The 23,681-nt window shown below is 40.4% G+C and overlaps 1 protein-coding gene across 1 annotated transcript; it reads right to left on the bottom strand.

The window, feature by feature from the left end:
• Nucleotides 1-1,827: 1,827 nt before the first annotated feature.
• On the bottom strand, nucleotides 1,828-17,090 carry MYL10 (myosin light chain 10). Its single transcript, XM_010205071.2, has 7 exons — nucleotides 17,073-17,090; nucleotides 15,071-15,157; nucleotides 12,739-12,814; nucleotides 11,187-11,291; nucleotides 7,618-7,696; nucleotides 2,677-2,725; nucleotides 1,828-1,926 (listed from the first exon to the last, which is right to left on the bottom strand). The coding sequence occupies exons 1-7, from the start codon at nucleotides 17,088-17,090 to the stop codon at nucleotides 1,828-1,830; spliced, it is 513 nt and encodes a 170-aa protein (XP_010203373.1).
• Nucleotides 17,091-23,681: the final 6,591 nt, after the last annotated feature.

Here is a 23,681-nt window from a genome sequence, read left to right as displayed (position 1 = left end):
AGTCAGGATCAGCCATGTCTTCTATTGACCGGTGTCCTTTGGCTGCATTGCCTTTCCAGATGCTGATCCTGCAAAACCGTGTGTGCAAGCTGACTCCCAACAAACTTTCTGATAGGCTGGTCAGGTGTTTACTGCAGGTGTTAGAGCTTTTCTCTTTTTTGTTACTGGAGAGTATCCAAAAAGCCATCTCTGGAGAAAAAAAAGTAGTTGTTTGGGTAGCTGTGAGTGCTATTCACCAAGCTCAAGTGGCAATCAGTTTGTGTACACCTGTAAGAGTACAGATAAACCACATCCCCCTCCACACTTGGGAAGGGGGAAAGCTAGTTCTCCTTTAGCTGCCTTTCCTTCTATCTGTGTCCATTAATATTTTTAAGAGAGATAATTACTGGTAAATACAATTGAGAATTGCCTGCTTATACCAAAAACCCCTTCACTGCTGTTACAGGAATAATATGCACAGTTCTTCTGGACATAGGGCAAGGGGTAAGATTTGCTCTATCAGCTTTGTGCCTGCTAAGAGCTTTCTCATTCCAGTTGTTCCAAATTACTGAAGTGCACTGAGTGCAGAGTTTTGCTGGAACAACAGAAAATGCAGGTGGGGCATGAACATCACAACCTCAAGTCATGCAGACTTTTTCATGCAATTTCAGCCCCTCCTGAGGAGGGCAGAATTTGACACCTTGCCCTCAAGTTCTCTTTCTACAAAGACTAAGATGGAAACAGAAAACAAGTGGTTTGTTACTTCCTCTCAGTGTCTGTGGGACTGTGGTGCCAACAACACTGATGCAAAAGGAAACCATTTTCATTAGTTGCTAAAACAGCAGAGGCTTGTTTTACTTTGGCTGCAGCATCCTTCTGACTCCCACACAGGAAGTATTTGTGCAATACTCCACAGAGGCAGAATATGACCAGTTCCTAGAAGTCCAAATGCAAGAAACTGTAGCCCAGTTTAGAAACTATGCTGATTTGGGATTATGAAAGTGAGAGGTAGTGTAACCCTGGGCTTCCAGGTGTAACCTTGGGCTACAGTTCCTGAGGTCTTTGCCTCTAGACTTTCAACACCTTTGGCAAACACATCCTCCCAGCGTGTGGCTCACCTCTCACACAAGGCTAATGACCAACAGGTAAAAGACTGGACATTATTGTTGTTTCATGGACAACCTCCTACCCATAATAAATGTACCTCTGAAGGGGGAAATTTGCTATTAATGTCCACCTAGGTAATTTTTACTGTGACAAAAGCAGCCACTCTTCCACCATTTCTGTTCTTTTGCACCAAAGCAAATTAGTCAAGTTGCTTATGAAACTGGCCACATCACTGAGATGGAGAGGGTATATGGCATATTCACAAGAGCTTAAGATTGTTTTATTTACACTTTCATTGCTAGGGGCTGTGAAATGGAACAGAATTCTATTTACCAAATACTCTTCTTGGTGCAGTAAGCTAAAGGATTTCTCAATTAATACATGGAGCTTATGTATAAAAGACGAGAGGTTAAGCAACACTGCAGAGCCCAATGGACCATCTGGTGAACATTTGGATTGTCAATAAATCACGAAAGCACCAGTTCATCAAGAAAATTCCATTTCAAACCACTGCCAGAAAAAAAAGGAAAGGGTGGGAAAAAAACCTCACAAAATTGGTATTTTCATCTTTTATAAAAACAGGAGCATTAAATAACTTTAATCTAATTTCAATTGTTTTATTGGTTCTCTTCTGATGACCACATGGCTTCACATATTGAATGTTTAGCCTTTTGTCTTCCACACAAAAGCATTATGAAATAACTTGGTGCATCATCACAGGAGAAGCTCAGCTCTTCCTTCTCAGTCTTTCTCCTCACCATGGGTGATAACGTAACAGAGATTCTTATAGTCAAGATTACCAGAGACATCTGGAGGGAAAGCAGCAAACATCTGTTTGATCTGCCAAGCAAAGAGGAGATAAATGTTACAAACATGGGACTGTGGGACAGCAACATGTACTGCTTTTCATTTTCAACCTTTTTCAGTTCCCTTCTGCCTTGATCCATTAACCACTATGGAAAATATTTTCTTTGCTTCAGTAAGATTAAAATAGGAATTGGGACACAACCACTTAATACAGCCCCACTAGTACCCCAATAAGTTCCCTGTTGAAAAGAGCTCTCCCTGAAATCTAGGTAAGTCCTGGCCAAATAATGTGCCACTGTCACTACTGGTTTGTGCTTGCCACAAACCAACTCCACTCGATCTCCTCTTCTGAAAAGAAAGTCCCTCTGAATTCCTCCCAGCCAGCAGAAGCCAAGCTGAGTCTCACAAACCACAACGTCAGTACCTCATTTCAAAACTCATTTTGGATTTCAAACAAAATAACTCTTGCAGAAATGGAAACCAGATCATAGTGCCCACCCAAACTCATTTGAACTGTAGTAAATTCATTGCCCAGCTCACCATAGGAAAGAACAGCAAGAGATAGGCCACTCTTACACTTGGATGGAAGTCCAAAGAATCTGTTTGACTTTAATGTACCCCATGAGCTGTTCAAACGAGATGCTTTGAATTGTTCCTAATTGCATCAACCTTCTCTCAGTCCGGATTTCAGCTGAATTTATGCATTTTAAAAGGGGCAAATGCTTATTGCTGAACAGTAGTAGGAGACAGATTCCTATTTTGAGTAAAGAAGGCGGCCCTTACCTCTTCTTGACTGAACCGGTCTGCCTGTGTCATAAGCATTTCTTTGATGCTGTTCAAATAAAACAAAATAACCTGATTAAAGGATGATAAGAGCACATGACAATTCAGATGGCCAGATCCCTCCTGAAGTGGCATGAACAAAAATCTGTGTGGCCGCATACATTTGAGCCGTTAATCCTTACATGATACTGTAAGAGATTTTCTGTGGGCAACCATCAGTGTCAATGCCTCGCTCTGCCAACTTATTTTGCTTTTGTGACATTTTATAGAGGTTTAAAATTGTTTCAGGTTATTACTGTAATTGAAATGCAGCAATTTTGTATGCTCATCATAACCTAAGAATGGTAGGTTTTCTCACTTGCTGCTTAGAGTTTGGATCACTTAACAAAACTGAAAGAGAGAACATTTCTCTGTAAAATCTGAGGATGAAAGGAACAGAGCATGAAATGAGAAAGAGGACTCGAAAGAGAACTCCAACAGCTATTCCAAATCATCATCTGAGAATCCCTTTATTTGCATGCAGTCGTTCCCAGAGGACACTGTGAAACTGCATGAGACCTGTTGTATTTCACGGTACAATGTCTTGATCTGGAGTTACAGCACTGTAACCAGGAGCTTATCCCACACACAATCTGCATCCTATGCAATTACATCAAAGAGAATATTTTGGGGGCAGCTTCTCAGCTGATTTACCCTCTGTTTTCAAACTCATTGTGGGAAGTCAGTCGAGCATGTAATTTTTTTTTACCTGAGTTTATAGGTGAATGGAGAAGCCAGGCAGATGATTACTGTTTGTAGTCTAACTCCTTTAGACAAAATGTCTTTATATTTCAGTCAGTTACTCATGCTGAGGGCAGTACATGCCCAATGTGCCAGAACATCCACCAGTATGAGCTCAGTTATATCACTAAACATTCCTTTCCCTTGCACTAATACTTTCCTCCTCCTATAAAAGTATTCCTGTATCGATCTCAACGAGTTTGCATTCCCACTGAAGAGGCAGAGTTGTCTCCTTTGGTTACTACTGAAGGCATTTACACATTATCAGGACTTTTTTTTCTGGATCAGTAAGACACACTGTAAACCTGTGATAACAAATAAGCAGTTTGCTGTACAAAAACAAAAGCTAAAACAAGTCTAGAAATCTGGTTTAGTTTGTAGATTTGAAACAAAAGAGGCTGCTTTTATGATGAGTTTGTTGTGTGGAAGCAAAAGCAACAGCTCTTCTAGAAACAGCCCTTTAAACAGCTTTTTAAAGTGAATATTTAAAACTATTTATAATACAAATTGTGCCTGCACAGGAACACTTCCAAATGAGCAAAATTCACCAACTGTGGATGCAGATATTCAGGCAAAATAGTGAAGTTTTCCTTCTGTTCCCATACACTATGCGTCTCAAGTGAAACACAAGTCACACAGATAGTAGTTTTGATAGCAAAGCTACAACACACTTCTTTTCCCCCAGTAAAAGGCTACAACAAAGACATATCCCAGTTGGGATTAAGGGGCATACACACTTCTGAATCCCTTTCTTGTTTATGTGAGGTGCTCATTTGGAAGAACAGAAAGGTAAATCTGAAAAAAAAAAGAGAAGTTTCTGGGTAATAAATGATGTTCTTACTTGCAAGGACAAGAGTGAAAATATCTATGCAAGTTTTGAGGAATAATCTGAAGCCACAGACAGAGCTGAAGTATTTTTCTGGTGTTATTTTACCATTCTTCACTTCTTTCTCTCATATCCTTGTTTCTGTTTTGTTCTCATTGCCATTTGTTATGTGATTGCATTTTCTGAAGTGAGTACAAGAGTAGAGATCATTCTCATCAGCATAAACTGATTATTGGATCTATGTTCACTAGGGCAAACAGCATTAGCAAATGTAAATAGGAAGTGTGATACAGGGAGGAGCTTGGTGAATAGAGGGAAGCACAGCAATTTTGTCAGAGGTCACAAATAAACTTCATCACAAACAGGACTGAATTAAAAAGAGATCTGGGAATGATGTGTCTACTATTTACAAGCTTAGAGTATTTAGGGGAAAAGAAAAGATCAAATATCCAATTATAATCTTCTGATGAACAGCCCAGTAGGCTCTGGCACACTCATAGGGAAGAAAGACTGAGTTAAGGATCTAAGCACATTTTCCATCATTTGTTTTATAGGGAGACAAACACTCATAATTTCTGAAGCTAGAGATTATGCACTTCCTTCTTCATGTATCTTGTTTTCTTTTTTAAAGACTATTTACTTCAAAAGAAAACCCCAGATTCTCCTGGGCAAAAATGAATGTCCATGTGCCTTAACATAGGAGTCTAAATGCTGTCTCTTGCCCTGGCTGACATCAATTCCTTTCACAATGACAATTACTTTGCTGCATTCTTGCATTTTCAAAACCTTTATTTTTTTTAATTGTCTGTGAAATCTCTGGGACCTTTTGGTTTTCCCCTGGGTTTGCCCTTTCTACAGCATTGTCTTGGAGAGAAACAGGTGGGTCAAAATGAGCAGTGCTTTGCAACTGTGATGAGCTGTGATTAGCTCAGCCAGACTAATCTCCAAAGGTCCAGGATGCATGTAAGTTCCATTTTCATCTGGTATAAATCTGAACAGTTTTGTTGGCATCAGCATTAGACACAGTTGATGCTGGCCTGACTCATTTTGTCCAATGAATGGCTTTCAGGACTGAATCATCTAACCTTTCCAAACCCTATACTGGTTTACACCAGCTGAGAATGTGACCTAAAGCATTTTCTCTTTTTGACATCATGCTATAGGGAAGGATTTTATGTGTGGTATAACCATGCAGACAAACAAGCCTGTCATTGAATTTGGAAGTAAGTTATAAACTCCTGGAGCTTCTGGAAAGGTTAGAAGACTCCATCCCAGCTACCATCAGATGGACTGAGTCATTTCCAGACTAGAGGTGAAAACACGCAGAAGGAAGAGACATAAAAATACCCAGAAGGATGTTAACTCCATGAACATAAAAAGAAGTCCTGATTAAAAGGTCAACATGGCTGGTTTTGGAGAGAAACATTCCAGGATTTTTTAATATGGAGAAATATTATTTATTAACATTAACTGTCATATTGAAATCACTGTATGAGCCAACATTCAAATTATTTCAAAACCTTCAAATGTCTAAATTTTGGAAGCATATGAATAGAAGTTAAACCTCAAAGACACTCACGGAATTGATTTAATGGTTTATTCTGTAACAATCAACATTACCCTCGGGTCTAATAAGTAAACATTATGCTCTGTTGTGGTGATGAACTAAAACAATTGTCTAATGTTAGCAGTGCAGTGGGGGTGGGGACAAGGTTGACCTTTTCCATTAAGGGAAAATAAAAGTATTTCTCTCTCATCTTCATTTTGAAGTGTGATACTGCATTCCTAATTTGCCCCAAACTCCAACTGGTTTCCAGTGTCCAAAAAATGTAGAAGTGGACACAGGGTGGCAAGCTGCAGATTTTCTATGCAGTATAGTGTTACAGATAGTGGTAGGAAATACAATATTTCATGGGTTTTGGATTATCAGAAGCCTGGATTTCATGGTTGTGATTTCACTACTGTGTGATCTGGCCTATTTGGCAACAGGCTGTATTTTATTCTGATTGTTTGAGTCACTTCTGATGTGTTTCTCTGACTGCACTTCCCAAGATGTTTGGACAATGTTAACCTCAAAACACTCAGGACAACTTTTAACTCTGTTCCCTCTGAGTGTTTGCTACATCCACTTATGTTTTAATTAAATTGGAAGTTCTTTAGTGAAAAGACTGTCTCTTTACTTTTATTTTGCATATTGTACACCACAAAGGGACTCTGATATCCCCTGGGGTAGTGTCATATAAAAGCATATTGGTAATGGAAAGAAATAGTGTTTGTGAATTTTGTATTTTCAACAAACTTTAATGACACATTGATAATTGCAGATAATGTCATGGAAAACTCTACCTTAGAGGCTGTGGTAAGAGCTTTAGTTTTCATTTACCTTATAATAACATTAGCAGAATTAATTGATGTAAACACAGTTTTGTAACCCAAGGTTCCCTAATACATTTCCTCTGTGCATTATGCTTTATAAAACCTACCTGAACTGGCTGCTGCAGTGAAAATGTAGACCCCAAATTCAAGGAATTTAATCATAGGCTTAAATCTAGACACATAAAGCATTTCACTGGAGCTGTAGGTCAGACCTCTTCATCCAAAGCCCTGATTTGATAACGTTTATCTCCACCATCCGGGCAGTGCAATAAGGGTTTACATTTGTGCAATTGGCACTTAAAGTCCTTTTACATTGCTTTGTTGATGTAACAAGTTATGAATACAAATGAAGGCCTGCCTCCTTATTTAAAAAATAGCCACATTGACAAAAATTGCCATATTATTAATGGTATTGTTTGGTTTGGCTCCCACCGTATCTAGTGGAATTTTACAGCAAATTATTGTCTAGAACCAGAAGGCTCAAACAGTAAACACACAACATGGAAAACATCCTCACTAAAACCATGCCCCAGAGTTAATGAAACTGATCACTTTTTAAAAAGGGGACTAGCTTTCCCATTTTAGTCAGGCACTATGAGAGTTAGACACCAGACATTCATTTTAGTGTTACATATGGACTTAATCTACAGAGTCATGTGTTGATTTACATCCAGACCTTCAAAAAAGGCTATCTAATGGCCTACATGTGATTATATTTCCGTTGCCTCTTGCAATGTCTGAAGACAATAACATCTCTTTTTGGTGTACAAATACATTCATACAATAGTCCAGTCTTTTAACTCTGCCTTACAAAGCTGAATGTTTCTCTGCCTGACAGTTCCTCTGTCTCTTCCAATACCATGGAAAAAAACCCCACTTTTAAGCAGTTCTTTAAACTTGTGCAATTATTATTATTATTGTTGTTGTTATTCTTTTAAAAGGATTTGAAATAAACTTACTAGTCTGCTTTTATGTGGCCTTTTCCTTCTGGATCAAAGATCTTAAAAGCGTTCAGAATGGTTTCTTCTGGGTCCGTGCCTGAAATTAATGAAATATCATTTAGAAGCCTGGATGTATTTCTATAGCTGCTGAATACTTGCTAAGTAATTGCATTCACTTGAAAACAGTGCAAAATGGAGAATTCTGCAGTTGTAGGTTTGAAGACAAAGCTTCCTTAAGTCGGCAGCATTTGTCATGTCAGATAAACAATAGAGGTGAATAGTTCAATGCTCAGAAGCTTAAAAATAATAACTCATATCTATTCTATGACTGCAGGAGAGAAAACTTCCAGGAACTGGTCTCCAATATCAGTACCCAGAGGATTAGTGGCTTTCAGAAATGAAAATATAACAAACTGTTTCCCTCACTGGCTTCCTTTAATCTTGTACTGTACGTTTCTTGTAAAAACACTTTTTGATGTTACTTGTTCTTCTCTATATAGAGAAGAGGTTATTTCCCTCACTAAGGCAAATGGAGCTCATCCTAAAATCAGAATGTCAATGGAATGCAATGATGATCAATGTAAAATGGTGATCTGCACTTATGTTCTGTAGTGCACTTCCACTTAAGGATCTCTTCATTAAGTGTTACTTGTACAAACAGGACAGTTTAAAGCACTAGACTATGGTTCCAAGATTTTGCTTCTGCTCTTGGCTGAGCCACAGACTTTTGGTATGCCTTCAATTTCCCTGCTCCTCTTTTCCCAGCAGTAAAACGATAGTAATAGTCTTCCTTTTCTTCCATCCTTTATCTGTCCCATCTATTTAGACTGGAAAATATTTGGGTTGGGGACTAGCTTTACAGTGCCTTAATCTTGGCTGAGTTTTCTGACTATCCTGTAATACTGCAGACTCTGAGTATACTCACTTATAGGCAGTTTGATACACCAAAGTATACACTATATATATATATAATATACTATATATTCTGTTTCTGACTCTTCCCCACTATTTCAAAATATTATGGCAGTATGTATAATACAAACCACTATTTATAACTGTAGGAAAACACATTTACAAGCAGGTAGATGGACTCATGAACAAATGAAGGTCACATTGAAAGCATGACTAAAAAAAAGGGTTATAGCATGATGAATTGCAGCTTCAAAGTGTGTTTCTCAGTTTGGCACAGACAGAACCAGCCTAGAACCCGGTCAAGGTTCCCTGTTCTACTGACTACATACAATTCTGATGCCTTCTTGGGGTGTTTTTTTTGTTTAAAAGGTTTCACAAGAATTAGTGGTAGTATCTTAGTGAATAAACCTAAGGCTACACGGCCTCCTTCTTGTCACACATTGGCCACATATACTTGTTTGCCAAGCTGTAGGCAATGTATTCAAACTGCAATGAATATATGATCAATACAAAGAGCATTGGTATTTAATGAGTGTTTCAGTTGTCCCATGAAGAGAAACGTCTTCCAGCTCCAAGAGCTGCATTTTAAGCAGTCACCACGATGTGGGGGATTTTTTTGTCCCTTATTGTGTTTTACATTTTCTACTCTGTCATATCCTTGGACTTTGGCTTTGAAGAGAAGCAATGCAGCAGGCATTCTTTATTGATTAGCTGGTAAATAAAGTGGTTTCTTTGATGTGCGGCATCTCTGTTTTCTGTACAAATTGTATTATTCTGACTCCCTGTAGAAACAGCTCCATGTGGTTGGCATTAACATAAACCCAGTTTTGTTAGCTGTTCATCTGGCATCATAATCTCAATATACAAAGCTCAAGCTCGTCCCAAAAATCCCAGCTTCCCCTTTATGACAGAAATCAATTATAGCACAACAAATTTTAGTTAGAAAGCACCTTTCACCAAATTCTCTGAATGGTACTTAGCTAATAAAGAGTGTTGCAAAATTGCCATATCCACTTCCTCTAGCCCTTTCTCCTTTTCTAATTGCACTACAAAGGCTCTTCATCCCAATTAGTTTTGATTGGGAATGTGCAGTCTTTTGGCTCTGCTTCCTTTGCATGACAAACCCAACCAGAAGGGCATGACAAGCACAGCTGTGATTTTCCCTTCACCGAATGGAAATTACAAACCCCTCCTCCTCTGCTGGTAGCCAACAGGAAACCTGCAGACAAGAGGGATATGCTTTACCATTCACCTTCCTGTGCTGGCTCTGCTTTTAGGCCACACTATTGGCAGGGCCAGAGTCTTTGCCAGCTTCAGCAATCCTCAGAGACAAGAGGGAAGAGGGGAAAAGAAGAGGAGCTCATTTTCATGCTCTGTGTGACCATGAGCATTACAAATAGAGAGGAATGGATAGCAGGGCACCCTATAAGAAATAGTCTCATATTCCAGAAGGAAAATGATGGATAATGGCACTACCTGCTCTGCAAGATGCCACCTGGAATGCGAAGGTAGAGGTACCATTGTGATCAAGACAGATTGATGTCTGGGTAATAAAATCCCCTTCTCTGTGTCACTCTGCAACATCCTCCATCACCTCTTATGTTTCCCAGATGTGCACTGTTCCTTAGGAATGGTGTATTTCTTTGAGGACCAGCCACTTTAATTCTTTCCATTCCAACTGTAGAAAGCCCTTCACTGAAATTATGTTCAGTAATACACAGCCACAGTCCAGCAGCAATACAACCAATGTTTCTAAGAAGATGGGATCAGATTTTTCCATCTTTCTGTTCTAACAAACTTCTGGAATGTGCTTGGCCAAGGTCAAACTTGCTTTGAAAGTCAGGGCTTTCACCTATCTCTAGTGCATAAAGGAAGATGACTAGAGGTTTCTCTCGGCTTCACACTCCCTCTCTTACAGACTCCAGCCAATGACAGTGTAAGAGATATGGCTAAATTACTAACTCCCACAACGAATTTAGTACCCACTTTTTCTGAACTCCCTACAGCAATCCCTATATATTCTGTGGCGAGGAGCAACATCCCTCTGTCTTATCATTGTAAATCCGCTGAGATTAAATTGTTCCCACTTATCCACTCCATTAAGAGTTATTCAGCAAAATCTTCACCCACTGGCAAAGTCACTAATGACCTGAAGTGAAACCAAGGCTGGGTCACTGGGCCAGAATACAGAAGTACAGAAAATGAGGGAAGGCCATGTTGCTCCTTCATGCCTATAACTGCAAGGATGATGCAGAGGTCATGGTGCACTCAAAGGAGTGCACAAAGTTTAACTGTAGAATACAGAAAATACTTTAAAATCACCTAACATTGGGAGTGATACCAGTGTATCATGAGCAACAGACTTCAGCCTAGGAAACTACTCATGATGAATAAGTCATCTGCACTGTGCTCTAGGCTGCTGTGATTTCATTACTTTTTGGACCTCAACTTTCCACTTTCATGTCAGATTATGTAAGCTGAAATCACACCTCTGAATTGTCCTCTGAACCATCCCTTAGCCTTTTCGTACTTCAGCTCTGTCTGCAAGAGTGGAGCTCACTCCTTGCCTTTAAGCATTGCTCTGCGGATGCATTATTATAATTTGCAAGGTGCTGAGATATTTCAGTGCTGAGGATCTTTGACAGATACCTTTCCAACCCCCCAAAGGTACTTACCTTTCAGCTTTTCCCCAAACATAGTAAGGAAGACAGTGAAGTTAATAGGACCTGGCGCCTCCTTCACCATGTCTTCAAGCTCTTCATTCTTGACATTCAGACGACCTGCAGCAGAGATCATTTTTCATAATAAATCACAAATTGTGTTTCAAAAAATGATTCCCATTCATCTCCTCCCACTGGGGAGCTCAAGGCTCTGTGTAACTTTACTAATAACATGGTAGAACACAAGTCCAGAATACCCTAGCGTAAAACAAATTGGCAGAGCTGGCTCTGAGATCAAAGAGTGACTGAAGGAGCAAGGATAAATAATATGATGTGGCCAGCAGTGGACAAAAGAAAGGGCACTTCCAAACAAACTGTATTTATTTTTTCCTAGTCTTTGGAGGTTTTTTTACCTCAGGTGAAAAATCAGCCCCACTGATATTAATATAGTAGAGTTCAAAGTGACTGAAGTGAATCCAAGGCCTTGGTCTTTGGCCTCCTGTGTATCGAGGTGCCTTTTGGAGTAGAGGGCAGATGGATGGGTTCACTGGTAGTATCCCTTCCCCATCCTTGTGTAGTCCTATAGATGAGAGTTTAGAACCTGGCAACCCTACTCAAATTGAGTGGTAAGTTGCTGTGCCTGTACTTTACAGGCATTGAAAGGGCTTCAATGAACAGGAACAGGACCAGAACTTGGCCTTAAGAAATAAATATTTCAGGGTAACAGTAGCTGCAGGCCAAAGTTTGCAAACCTCATTGTCACAATAAAGAGTTCAGGAGCTTCTGCTCTTTGCACCGACTCTGCTGGCGTCTGATTCCACCCCAGGGAGCACTAAAGATTCTTATCAAACTCTTTTTAATAAGATCCAGATGGCAAAAGCCCAAATGCCTACATCACTGTTCAAGCCTCAAATGTTGCAACAAGGATACAACTCCAGGTTTGGGATCATGAGCATTTAGGTTTTTCCTTTCCTGGGGAAGATTTGCTTTAATCCACTTGATATTATCAGGATTGTGATGCAGATGGAATGGACAATCTCATGACATGCACATTCCACTCCACACAAATGCACAACAGCACAGAACCTCACATGAAGTCCTCCTACTTTTGTGTGGGCAGAGGGGCAGCTAGTCCATGACAACAACGTTAATTGGTACATATTGCACGGCTCCTAGATGGAAAAGGTGCAGCCTGTGAAGCCTGGATTCAGAGGCAAATCAGAAATGCCTGGCATGGACCCCTGCTTGGGTGGGCTTTTATGAAATAGTTTCAGGAGAGGGATCAGTGCCTTTGGAGAGTTGCCAGCTGCACAGCTCTGTTGCAGCTGCCAGTGAGTCCCAGAGGGACCTTCATTTCACTTCTGAAAGAGGCTGCTCAGGAGACTTTCCAGCTGGAGCCACGTAGTAAGATAGCAACTATCAGAAAGGAGGAAGATCAAACTGAGCAGGTTTCCTTTTGCCTCCTATCTGTCTCATTACTTCCCCCACTCTAAATCTAAACCAAACTTCTCTTATGTGCTTGAAATTTAAACTGCATGTAAGCATTTCATTATTACCCCCAGTTTACCTAGTGCAGCAAATGTGTCTCTCAAGTCTGCCTTGTCGATAAAGCCATCCCTGTTCTGATCCATGATGGTAAAAGCCTGTTGGAAGAAAAAGGAACATTTATTGCCATTGCCATGTTTCACTGGGCAGGGCTACAACCACTCATACCAGTCCAGGGGGGTATGATATTCATGATGTAGACTTCCTTTGGTTCATCCACATCATTGCACCTTCCTCACTTTCAACACATTATTGTATCTTGGCAAGGGGCTTAATTAAACCCACCCAAACTTCTTCTTACTAAATTAATGCTCAGTGCAGTGTGTAGTTGGGCTGAAGCCAATGCTGGCAGCTCCAGCCATTCAGGCCTTAAACCATAAAAGTTTGAATTAGGGAGGCTTTAGTTAGGGAGCATTTAGTTAGGAATTACTCTGTGTGTTTTGTTCCTTTCCCATACCTTGTTCCTTTGTGCAACACTGTAGCTCACTCTCTGCTATCAAGCTAAAGTCAATTTCTTCTGAGCCTTAAAATGATCCATCATACAGAGCTGGATTTTCAGAGGTATAGAGAAATGTAGGTTTTGTAGTATTTATTCCAAGTTTGTTTCCCTTTCCAATAAATTAGACCCTTCAGTCTGTACTCTGTGCTCTGACTGACCCTGATGTGCTGATCTTAAATGCTTTCCATCTGGCAAAACTTAACTTTAGAGTGGAAATAAAAACCAACACAAAATTTGTACTCTAACCATTATTTATGAAGTTACTTAACTGACTGACTGTCTATCTGTCTGCTTACATGGATCTATCTATCTATCTATCTATCTATTTACCTATTTGCATGTCTGTCTATTTGCTGCCATCACACTTCCAATGTTTCATTGATTTTGAAGGAGTTTAATGACCTGAAATTGCCCTGGTCATACTATATGGAATATTAGTAGGATCAGGCATGTCTTTGAAGCTGGTTATCTGTCTGACATGCACATCAATATGGCAGGGTATCTTTACAGTGACCAGGAATTAGTCTTACTTCAGTATTACTATGAAAGACAACGTTCTCCTGAGAATACAGCTAGTCCATTGCATCTATGATAACTTGCAGAGTTTTAAAGTCTTCTGCTCTACAAGGTGCACCCATGACTGTATTATAGCAGCATATCTTCATGTAGCTTTACCTCCAGTTTCTTACAAAGCCCCACTGCTCACATTCCAGTCTGCCCATGTGATTACTTGCAGTATGCATGTTCATAACCCTTCACTTACTTGTCAAACCATCACCTTATAAAAAATGAAGCCCAACTCTTTATAGAGTTGCTTACCTTCCTGTTGGAGGGGTGCTTACTTTAAATGGTGATCCTCACAATTTGGAAGCAAAACAGAAGAAATTATGAAGAGCAAAGCAGAGGCCAGCAAGCTCACAGAGATGGGAAGTGCATTAGGAATATATTGTAATGGGTGAACTTAATATAGTAACAGCAGTGCTGAAATATCTTTCTGATGAGCTGTTTGAACTGATCAGAACCAGCTTTTCAGAAGTACTTGTCCCAGGTATCCAGTTTTTAGACACAACATGGTCTTGGTTTTCTCTGGACCACTCCACTGCCTCAATGCATTTGCCATTATTCTGCCACTATCCTCCCAGAAATGCTCCTAGTGTTATCCTATTTAGAGTGGATCAAATACAGCATTCTAAACTATTCTTCTTGTATGCCAGCCCATTAGATTTTTTTTTGGTAATACCAAATTCTTTGGGAGCTAAAAGATGCTTACTTGGCTAATCTTAACATGTTGTTTTGGTTTATTAACATTTATGGAAAAAGTAGGCTTCTTGGTATTTTTGTTTCTAGTTTGTGGACAGTATTAGAAGGGCACAGAAGAATATTTCCTATTGCTGCTGTGGAACAGTTCACTAATTAAGGCCCTTGTTTAATAAAACATCTCTATTCAGGGTAATACTTGATCATGTGAGACTACTCTTATTTTAAATATCACTTAACTTTAAACATGTTCTCACATATTTTTCTGAGTCAGGGCTAAAGTGGATGAGATGATCATTTTCCTTTATTTTGGGGTGGGGGCTTGGGAGCTTCTCAAATAAGTCAAGAGCTTGAAACAGGAGACTGAGGGAGAGGCTGAGAGCAGGGAAGAAAGAATGAAAGAAAGAGAGAAAGAAGGAAAGAACAAACAAACTCACAAGGAAAATAACACACCAGCCAAAACCACAGAGATGATTCAGAAAAACAACTGTGTGTTCTATTAAAGCAGATGGAGAATTGAATAAGGATTACAAAGAAAACCTATGTTATTCATTAACAATGATAGGATACTATAGAGAACAGCAGAATAGTGACCAACCTCCTTGAACTCTTGGATTTGGGTTTGTTCAAACATAGAAAATACATTGGAACCACCTTCTATCTTCTTCTTTGCCTTTTTTGGAGCCTGGAATACAAATAGATCAAATATATACTACTTTATCTGTTAAGCACCCATGAAAACAAATTCCATCTTTAAAAGAAGAGAAAATATGTACAGTCAAGTAATGCAAGAGGATTGTGTTTTGTTATGACAAGATCTTTAATTAAATCATAGATAGATGGATAGACAGATATACACACAGGCCTGCTTTAATAACAGAATCTGTCACTGAAGCTTTTTGCTGTTCCCTTGCTCTGGCCTGGAACCTGCAGTTCAGATGAACAAGGAGGGTTTGCAATGGTGCTGCCTTGAAAATGCAAAGGACCTAAAGTGTGACTCTGAATATCACAGGTGGTCCACTGCTTGTTTCCCCAAAAAAACTACCTGTTCCTTGAGTAGAGTCACCTATGCCAGACCATTTGATAAAGGATGCCCATGCCCCTTCTGCATGGGCATGTCAGAGCTCTGTACTACAGCAGAAGTGATGTAGAGTTACAGTCTTATGTAGGCATATAGATGTAAGGCAACATTCCCAACCTGCTGTTCTCAACAAATACAAGCAATTCAGGCAAGTGACCAGAGGTATTTCTTCTCAGTTCCCATGCAGGCACATGCAGGCAGATTCAAAATGAGGCCCTACATGAAGACTCAGTTTAGGATCATAAAGGGAAATCATGTCATTTCCTACTCACATCGAAATGCTCAGGAGTCTGCTCTGTCTGGACCAGCACTGACTGAACAGATTCTTCCTATGAACACCCTTTACACCTGGAGGACAGTCTATGTTATTGCACCAACCTGTGGCACCACACTACATTGCCTCACTAGCCCATATAATTTTAATACTCAAGATAGTCATCTTAAACAAAAGGGCAGGCCTGCTTTTATCACTACTCTGCAGTCTCTAGACTGAAAGAAAGATTTGGGAAAGAGCTACAATGGTATCTAAGAATCTAATGCTCACTAAAAATCAGTCAGAACTGGACTTCATTATATATCTTTGAAAAGAGCCCAACCAGCTTGCCTAAGACAATACAGTTCTTGTTCTGCAGTGAAGAATAAAACCTGTGATTCCTAAGGATTACAGAAATATTTTAACCACAGCATTATTCTTACTTGAGGCAGAATAATGAGCTACATTGCCTTCTGAGTTCCCTTCCAGACAGATTATTTTTTTTGTTATCATTTTTACTTTTAAACTTCATCACCACAGTCCCACCTGGTTCTCATGTCATGCAAAATTAGTCTTACTTAGCTTGGGCTATTCTGCATGAAGCAGAAGGCAACTTCTACTGTCTCCTTTCATCAAAGTGAAAAAGCTTGTGAAAGTTCAAATTCAATACTGATTTCAAATATCCTGAGGAGCAGAGCAGCTCAAGGAAATATTCCCACTTGACTCTGTTTGAAGTATACATTGTCTGATCAATTTAATGTGCCAGGTAGGTTTCTGTGCTCAGCCACCCTGTTTTAGATCCCAGGTTGAAAATTAGGGCTCATCCACATACTCCAGACCTGTCAAACTCCAATCAGGTAAAAAGTGGAAACAGGAATGGAAATTAAGAATCAAATGTATTTGTAGTGAGGATAAAAATAAGGATAGAATGGGGGGAAAAAAAGTGAATAAGTGGAATGTTTAATGAATGTAGAAACATTGATTTTTGGAATAAACAGATTCCCTTCTCCTCCTACACATGAAATAAGTGTTATTTTGAGCAGTAATGGGCAATCTTCCATACAATGTGAGGTGCCTGGTGGAGGTTTTCAACACTTCTAGATTGAATGGAAGTATTAAGAACAATCTTATGTATTTACATGTATTTGTTCCCCGAGGTAAAGAGAAAGCAGATGTTACCCAGCAGAATGTACTTCAAGCTGTCTGGGGGAACAGACCATAGGGCACAAGGCTTATCCTCAGCATTTTCAGATGGGGTAGCAGAACAGTTTCTTCTGTGCTCATGTAGCTGGTATTTACAAAGACAAAACATGCCATCCATATTCAGCATGGTAAATATTCCCTGTGCTAGCAAACAATCTGCCTCTCTCCATGCTAGCACCATAGTGAAGGACAGTAGGCTCCAGGTCCAGGTTTTATTAACTTTAAATACCAACCACCAGCAAAACTCCCATTATTCCTCAGTTCAATGGCTTTTCTGTGCTGTAAGGCTTTAAGCAAGGATTGGAGCTATAAGAAAGGATAAGATAAACCCAAAAGCTGTGGCTCAGTATCTATTAGGAACAGACTAACAACACAAAAAACACCTAAAAGTCTCTTTACATTAGTGGTCCTATTCAAGGCAAAAAGACTGAAGACTAGTTACCCAGAGAACAGCCACCACACTAGGAGAAACTCATCCTAGCAAGATATTTGTTCACTATTACTCCCTGGTTTGTCATCTCCTGGGATGATAAAGGAGATTAGTGCCCATGTTGCTCAATCTATCTTTAGCTTTTCTAACAAAGCTCTGTATGTGGATCCTATTTATGATCTGCTCACTTGTGGGATAGGGCTGAGACCACCAATGCATTTCACAGGGGCCAATGAACAGCTGTTAGATGGGAATTGCTTTCCATCAACAGGTTCAAGCTGTCTTTTGGCATCAAATGCATTCATCGTGGATTATCAGTTTCCTATTTTATTTGCATATGCAGTATTGGGAATGTATCTGATTTGCTCTGAAAGGCTAGGAAATTCATAATCACAGAAAGAAACTGCTCTTTGATTGTCCATGACTGGTGGGTAGGCAGCACTAAGAGGAAGGCTGAGAGATAAGTAGGTGGATCAGGAACAGAAAACAGTATGTTGTTACTGTCTTTCTGGTGGGTAAGTCAAAGGCAGCTCTATGAGAACAGAAAGAGATCTGTGCTGCTGTTTGACAATTCCAAACACTCCAGAATTTTTTAATGAATAGAATTGGGGTACTGGGACTGGAGTATTGCTCTGAAAGAATGGCACAGTAAGCAGAGCAATACAGAACTGAGCAGACATTGACAGCTTATGTCAAGGATTTAGTACGTGATCTTCAGGGGAGCAAGTGGGTGACTGACACATCACTTCTGTCTGCCTTGATTTCCCCATTTGTAAAATGCAAAGTGTACTGAGCTGTATTTTGCAAGGATAGATGTTCTATCTTTGCAACATGTGCTTTGAGACTGACACACAAAACATGCCAGATGAAAAACTGAAGAGCTGGGGGTCCTCTGGGCTGAGATTCTGGGGCCTCAATAGCACAGCAGTGGCAAGAATGTTGCAACAACTGAACAAATTAATATTCCTGCCTGAGTGTATTAATCATCCTGTTGTGAAGAAAACAACACTTCACTGTAGAAAAGAAACAACAGCTTGTTGCATATCACTTCTTCATCTTACTAGTATTAGCACTCTTTCAATCACCCTGGATTCTAAAGGGGTTTTTTTGTTGGTTGCTCGGTTGGTTGCTTGGTTGGTTGGAGGTAGGGGGGAGTGTTTAGGGGGGAAGGAGTGGTTTTAGTTTGTTTTAGAAACTTTAAAGTAAAATAAAATATAGTCATACCAAAATCTAGTCCCAACAAAACTCTATTGATCCAAGCATTTGCTTTGAGATGAGTTTCCCCGTTCTCTATATTTCTCCCCTCCAGCAGTATCAGGGAGCCAGAGAGAAAACAAGGATAGTGCAGTGACACAGGCAGGCAGAAACAATGAGTATGTGCTGCCTTTGCTCCTCTGGATACAAGAATAGGAATTCATTTTTTAATATGTTGTGGAAGGGGATGTCTGTTCAAATGAATGAGAGTGGAGAAATCTTTTATTCAGGGTGACCTAAAAGAAAAGGGGGCAGGGAGTCATTTTATATCTCTACATGCAAAGGAGGAATGTGCTGAAAATACTTGGTTCTTACTTCCAAACATGAGGTGTTGTTTAGCCTGATAAATTCATGAAAGGCTGGTGCTTGAGCACGTTCATGACACCAGAGATACAACAGAAGTGACGCTGGATTGTTGCAGGACTTTATCATCTCATGCCCTGAATGAAATTTGCAGAGAACCCAATAAAGTACAGTAAAACAGGTGAGTTGCTGCAAGATAAACAAAGGTACAGGTCCATAACTGGTGCTATTCTGTACTGTCTGCTCATGAGCACACTCTACTCCTCACTAAGTATGAAGTACCCTACCTCTGCTTGGTGTTTTCTGCAGAGGAGGAATGTCTGCTTGGGCAGTCAGGCAAAACAGGCAGCACTGCCAGAAGCCACATTTTTGGTTTGGTGAAGTCAGCTCCCTGTTTTGTTCACCATGCCATGAAACACTCAGAAAATACTCTAAATAACTAAAGATAACACAGCTTGGTATCCCTGAGAGCTGAAGTTAAAACACAAGCAGAAACACTTCCCCACTCAGCAACTTACTGTTGTCTTCTTTTATTCTTTTTACCAGAGAAGACACCAATGGATGAGCAGGTCTCCTGGGAGGAATCCTTCAGAGAAAAACAGTGGTATACACTATGAAGAGCCTGATTCTGTTGTCTTGTACCCTTGTATTCAGCCCAGGGCAAACTAGACATAAGATACTACCAGCATTAAATTGCAACTGTTTCGCATTTTACACTTCCTTCCTCTGCAACTACATCCCTGGCTACAGAAAAGACAGAATCATCCATCATCTTACTCAGGTTCTGTCCCCTACTGTGATCTACAGTATGAAGTTAACTCTGAGTTACTATTACTTTTTCATCCATCACACTCTCTTCTTGTTTTTCATCCACTCTGGGATCTCAGTGCTCACATTTCTTGTCTTTCAATTTCTGTTATCATTGAATCCACCTCCTGAATCCAAAAGTACAGCTCAGGCTCATCCAAGGGATTCTTGCAGCACTGGACAGGATTTTTGTTGATTATCATCTCACAAGTTTTCTCTGCTGAGATTATTTACATTGCATCTGCACCAAAGATCCCAGCTACGGACAAGGCACCCTTGTTTAGTGTGGCTTATGTCCTTTTCATGGCAGGTGAGCAGCATAAGGCCAACCCAAGTGCATGCCTTTGAGGGAACAATCTAGAGGAGTAGGCAACATAAGCTGCTCTAAGGGCACAATTTGCATTTCAAACAGGCAACAGCCTCAGATCATTCAAATAAAACCTCACGTTATCAGGACTGAGAAACACAAGATCTTTGTATTACCTAGTCTGCACTCACAAACAGATCTCTCCCTTCTCATCCTCACTCCGTTTTGTATGTAGTCCCAGCCTCCCACACACCCACACAGACACACCTTTGATCCCTGCTAGATACAAAAATCTGTTGGACTGCATCCTCCCTGCTTCACACTCCTGTACACTACAGCATTCTCCTTTGCCCCACATAAAATTCCTTCCCAACCACAGTCTCCTGTTTTCCCTTGCACAGAGAGACAGAGAGAAGGCTTTATCTCCCAAAACCTATCTCAGAACAGCAGATAACCTCTCCAACTGCAGACTGCTCAACCTCTATGACCCAGAATTCACCAGCTGCTTTCCCCTCCCAACAAATTTTCTTCTCTGGCACATACACGTCTTCTTCCTTTGTGTAAACAAGGTGAATGCTCCTTCTCTACATGCACAGCCCTCTGTGCTCACAGACACACACGTATGCACACACTCATGCATGTGCAAATGCACACACAAGCACTTCAACAGCTCAGCAACTGGCCACATTTTCAGCCAGTGAAATCAGCATTGCTGTGCTGAGGTCAGTACTTGTTTCAGTACAGGTGGTACATTCCAACCAGTTAAGTAGACTGCAAAACACATTTGATCAGAATGCCGTCTATTTTTGGATAGGCAGTTCCCTTCAGCATACAGAATTTGCTACAAGGTGTCACTCCAACTGAACAAACACAGGAATGGTTTGGAAATAAGAAAAAGGCTTCTCTCTCCTTCCTACCACCTCTCATCTCCCCTTCCTCCTCCCCATCAGCACGGAGCGTGCAGGGAGACATCACAGACCCAGCTTCACTGAAATTCCCTGGAATTAACAGAGAGCCGTAGACAGTTCTCAGAACTCCATTCCACAGCACTTGTGTGGTCTGCTCTTGTTAGAAAAATTATCTCCCTGAACCCTGCCTCTCTCACTCTCATCAGCCGTGTATGTCAGAGCCTAGTAGCACTGCCTGACTTGTAATTATTTTTTACTATGCTGCTTTGTCTGCACTAATCCTTTGAAAGTAGCTTTACTGCACATCTGAAATATTATGATGCTATAAAACCTCTGTAATATTTATAAATCCCTTAAGACATCATAAAGAGAGAAAAAAACCTCCCCACAGAGTTCATCTAGCATAATTACATATACATTTCCCTCTGATTAATAAAAAATGATCACTTCCTTATGTAAAGATATTCTTCAGCTTTCTTTCATTAGGGCTATTTTTTTCTTCCTATTTTAAATCTGTTTCATGTGTCCCTGTATAGTAAGGTACCTCAGAAGATATTTTCCCAAAACAAAAAGCACAATGGAAGGAACCACCGCAGAGAATTGTCAGTTGCACTAGGAGTGAGGAGACAGAATAGTCTCTCACTGCCTTTTCACATCTCCTATCTGAAGCAATTTCACCATCCAATGTCCTGAAATATTTGCAAGCATCAAGCAGTGTGGTGAGTCACTGAACTAAACAAGCAGCAAGAAAACTGGTAAATATTGCTTTAAAAGAGAAGAAAAAGACAAGCTAAGATACAGCACTTGCCCTCCATCCCACAAAAGGGCTGGCTTAGACTTCAGTGAAGCTGATTAAAGGGAAACCTGAAAATCCACAGCTGAAGAGGCACAAGGCACCACTCACTCCTAAAACACTGGTGAGGAACATGGTTAGTGGCTTGTGTGCTCGGCATGAAACCATGGACAGCTTGTACCCGCTGAAACTGGAACCTTGCTCTGTGTGTGGGTGTTATTTCTGACTTTGAATGCGGCTTTATCCTGCTCAGAACAGTACTTGGATCACATTCATCACCTGCTTAAATGGGATCAGGTTTGAACTAAGCTTTGAGAAAGATTTTCACACACAAGTCCCTCTCTGGTGCTCTCGAGAATCAAATGTTCCATAGCCCCAGGGAGGCACTGGGCAGCATTACTTTAAGACAGCCTGAAAAGGACCTGCAAAAAGGAGAAAAATAAGGAAAGAGAAAATCACCAGCTATATATATATATATATATAGTTGTAGCCATTCCTCTGAATTTGGAGAAGACAAAGATAGAGCCAAATCTGCCCACCACCTCTTAGGCAGGAGTTCTTCTTTGTTCCTTTGAATCACATCAAGTGCTCCTTCGGTGCAGAGCTGGCTGTTGGAATCCCAGAACTAAAAGCCAACAGTGAGCAAGGCAAAGACAAGATACAGAAATTTCTGCAGTACCTCCTATTTCTCCCTGAAGTCTCGAGTGCAATACAGTTACAATTATAGATATCCCTTTCCCTCACTCCCCATCCCAGCATGGCAGACCTTAGCACTAATTAACACCAGCCATGCCAGGCATTGCTGCCCTAGTGTATTAGTCTTGGAAAGAGATGCATGAGCTCTTCCCTTCAGCAAGTGCATCTATGTTCCCTACCCTACTCATTTGTTAAACACATGCAGAAAAGTCCTTGGAAGTTCCCAGCTCACTCTGTGGGATATATCTTCATTCTGGATGTGATACTAAGTATGAGATTTCGTGGAGTCCAGTGTGATCATTATCACTTTGTTTAAATTGTTAGAGTTAGAAAGAAATACAGAGATAAACAGACGTGGGAAAGAATAAAACCTACCATACTGCTGCTGTTCCTTCCACCCCTGCTCTGCCAACTAGTCAGCCAGCAAACACAATGCCAATTGTCTCTTTATATAGTGTTACCAAGGAATAAAAATATGCCTGCTCCAAGTTTAGACAATAGATGTAAGGTTGGAAAAGTGCAGTAATTGGATCCCAATACCATTCCAAGCATCTGTTCCACGCACAGCTTTTGCTTTCACAGAAATAATGCAGCAGATAAGTAGAGTAGGCAGTTGGGATACAGTTGTACAGCACAAACAGTAAGCTAGAGCTGAAGGGACTTTCCCATGTACTTCTAAATAATGAACACAGGGCACGAACTGAAAAGATTTTAAGTAGACATGGCATCCTGAAAAAGCAGAAAGAGAAACATGCTTCCTGAGAAAATGCAGAGGAAACTAGCAATAAATCTGGGCCACTGAGACGTCTGGCAGCTCCAGAGACTGGTGCATGCATTCTGAGAACTCCAGTAAAAAATGACTGAGGTTCTGTATAGGTGCATCTATAACTGGGAAGCGTGCTGGAAAAGCGCTGCTCTGCAGGCAATAAGGTGACTCACATCAGGTCTGTTTTCTCTGAATCTATCACACATGCCTGAATTCCAGGGGCCAGATCTCAAGCTACCACAAATTGATGGAAAGTCATGGACTTCAAAGCATGAAAAAAAAAAAGAGAAATGTAGTAATGAATATGGTGTTGAGAGCAGGAGAAAAGCGATGGCAGCACAGACACCACATAGGCTGTGTCTCCTGGGGAATGCTCACGGACATTAATACACACACACATTCCATCCC

This window comes from Colius striatus, chromosome 20 (assembly GCF_028858725.1).
Source record: "Colius striatus isolate bColStr4 chromosome 20, bColStr4.1.hap1, whole genome shotgun sequence".
Classification (NCBI taxonomy): domain Eukaryota; kingdom Metazoa; phylum Chordata; class Aves; order Coliiformes; family Coliidae; genus Colius; species Colius striatus.
The sequence above is the reverse complement of the archived record's forward strand: the minus strand, read 5'-3'. Positions and strand labels throughout refer to the sequence as shown.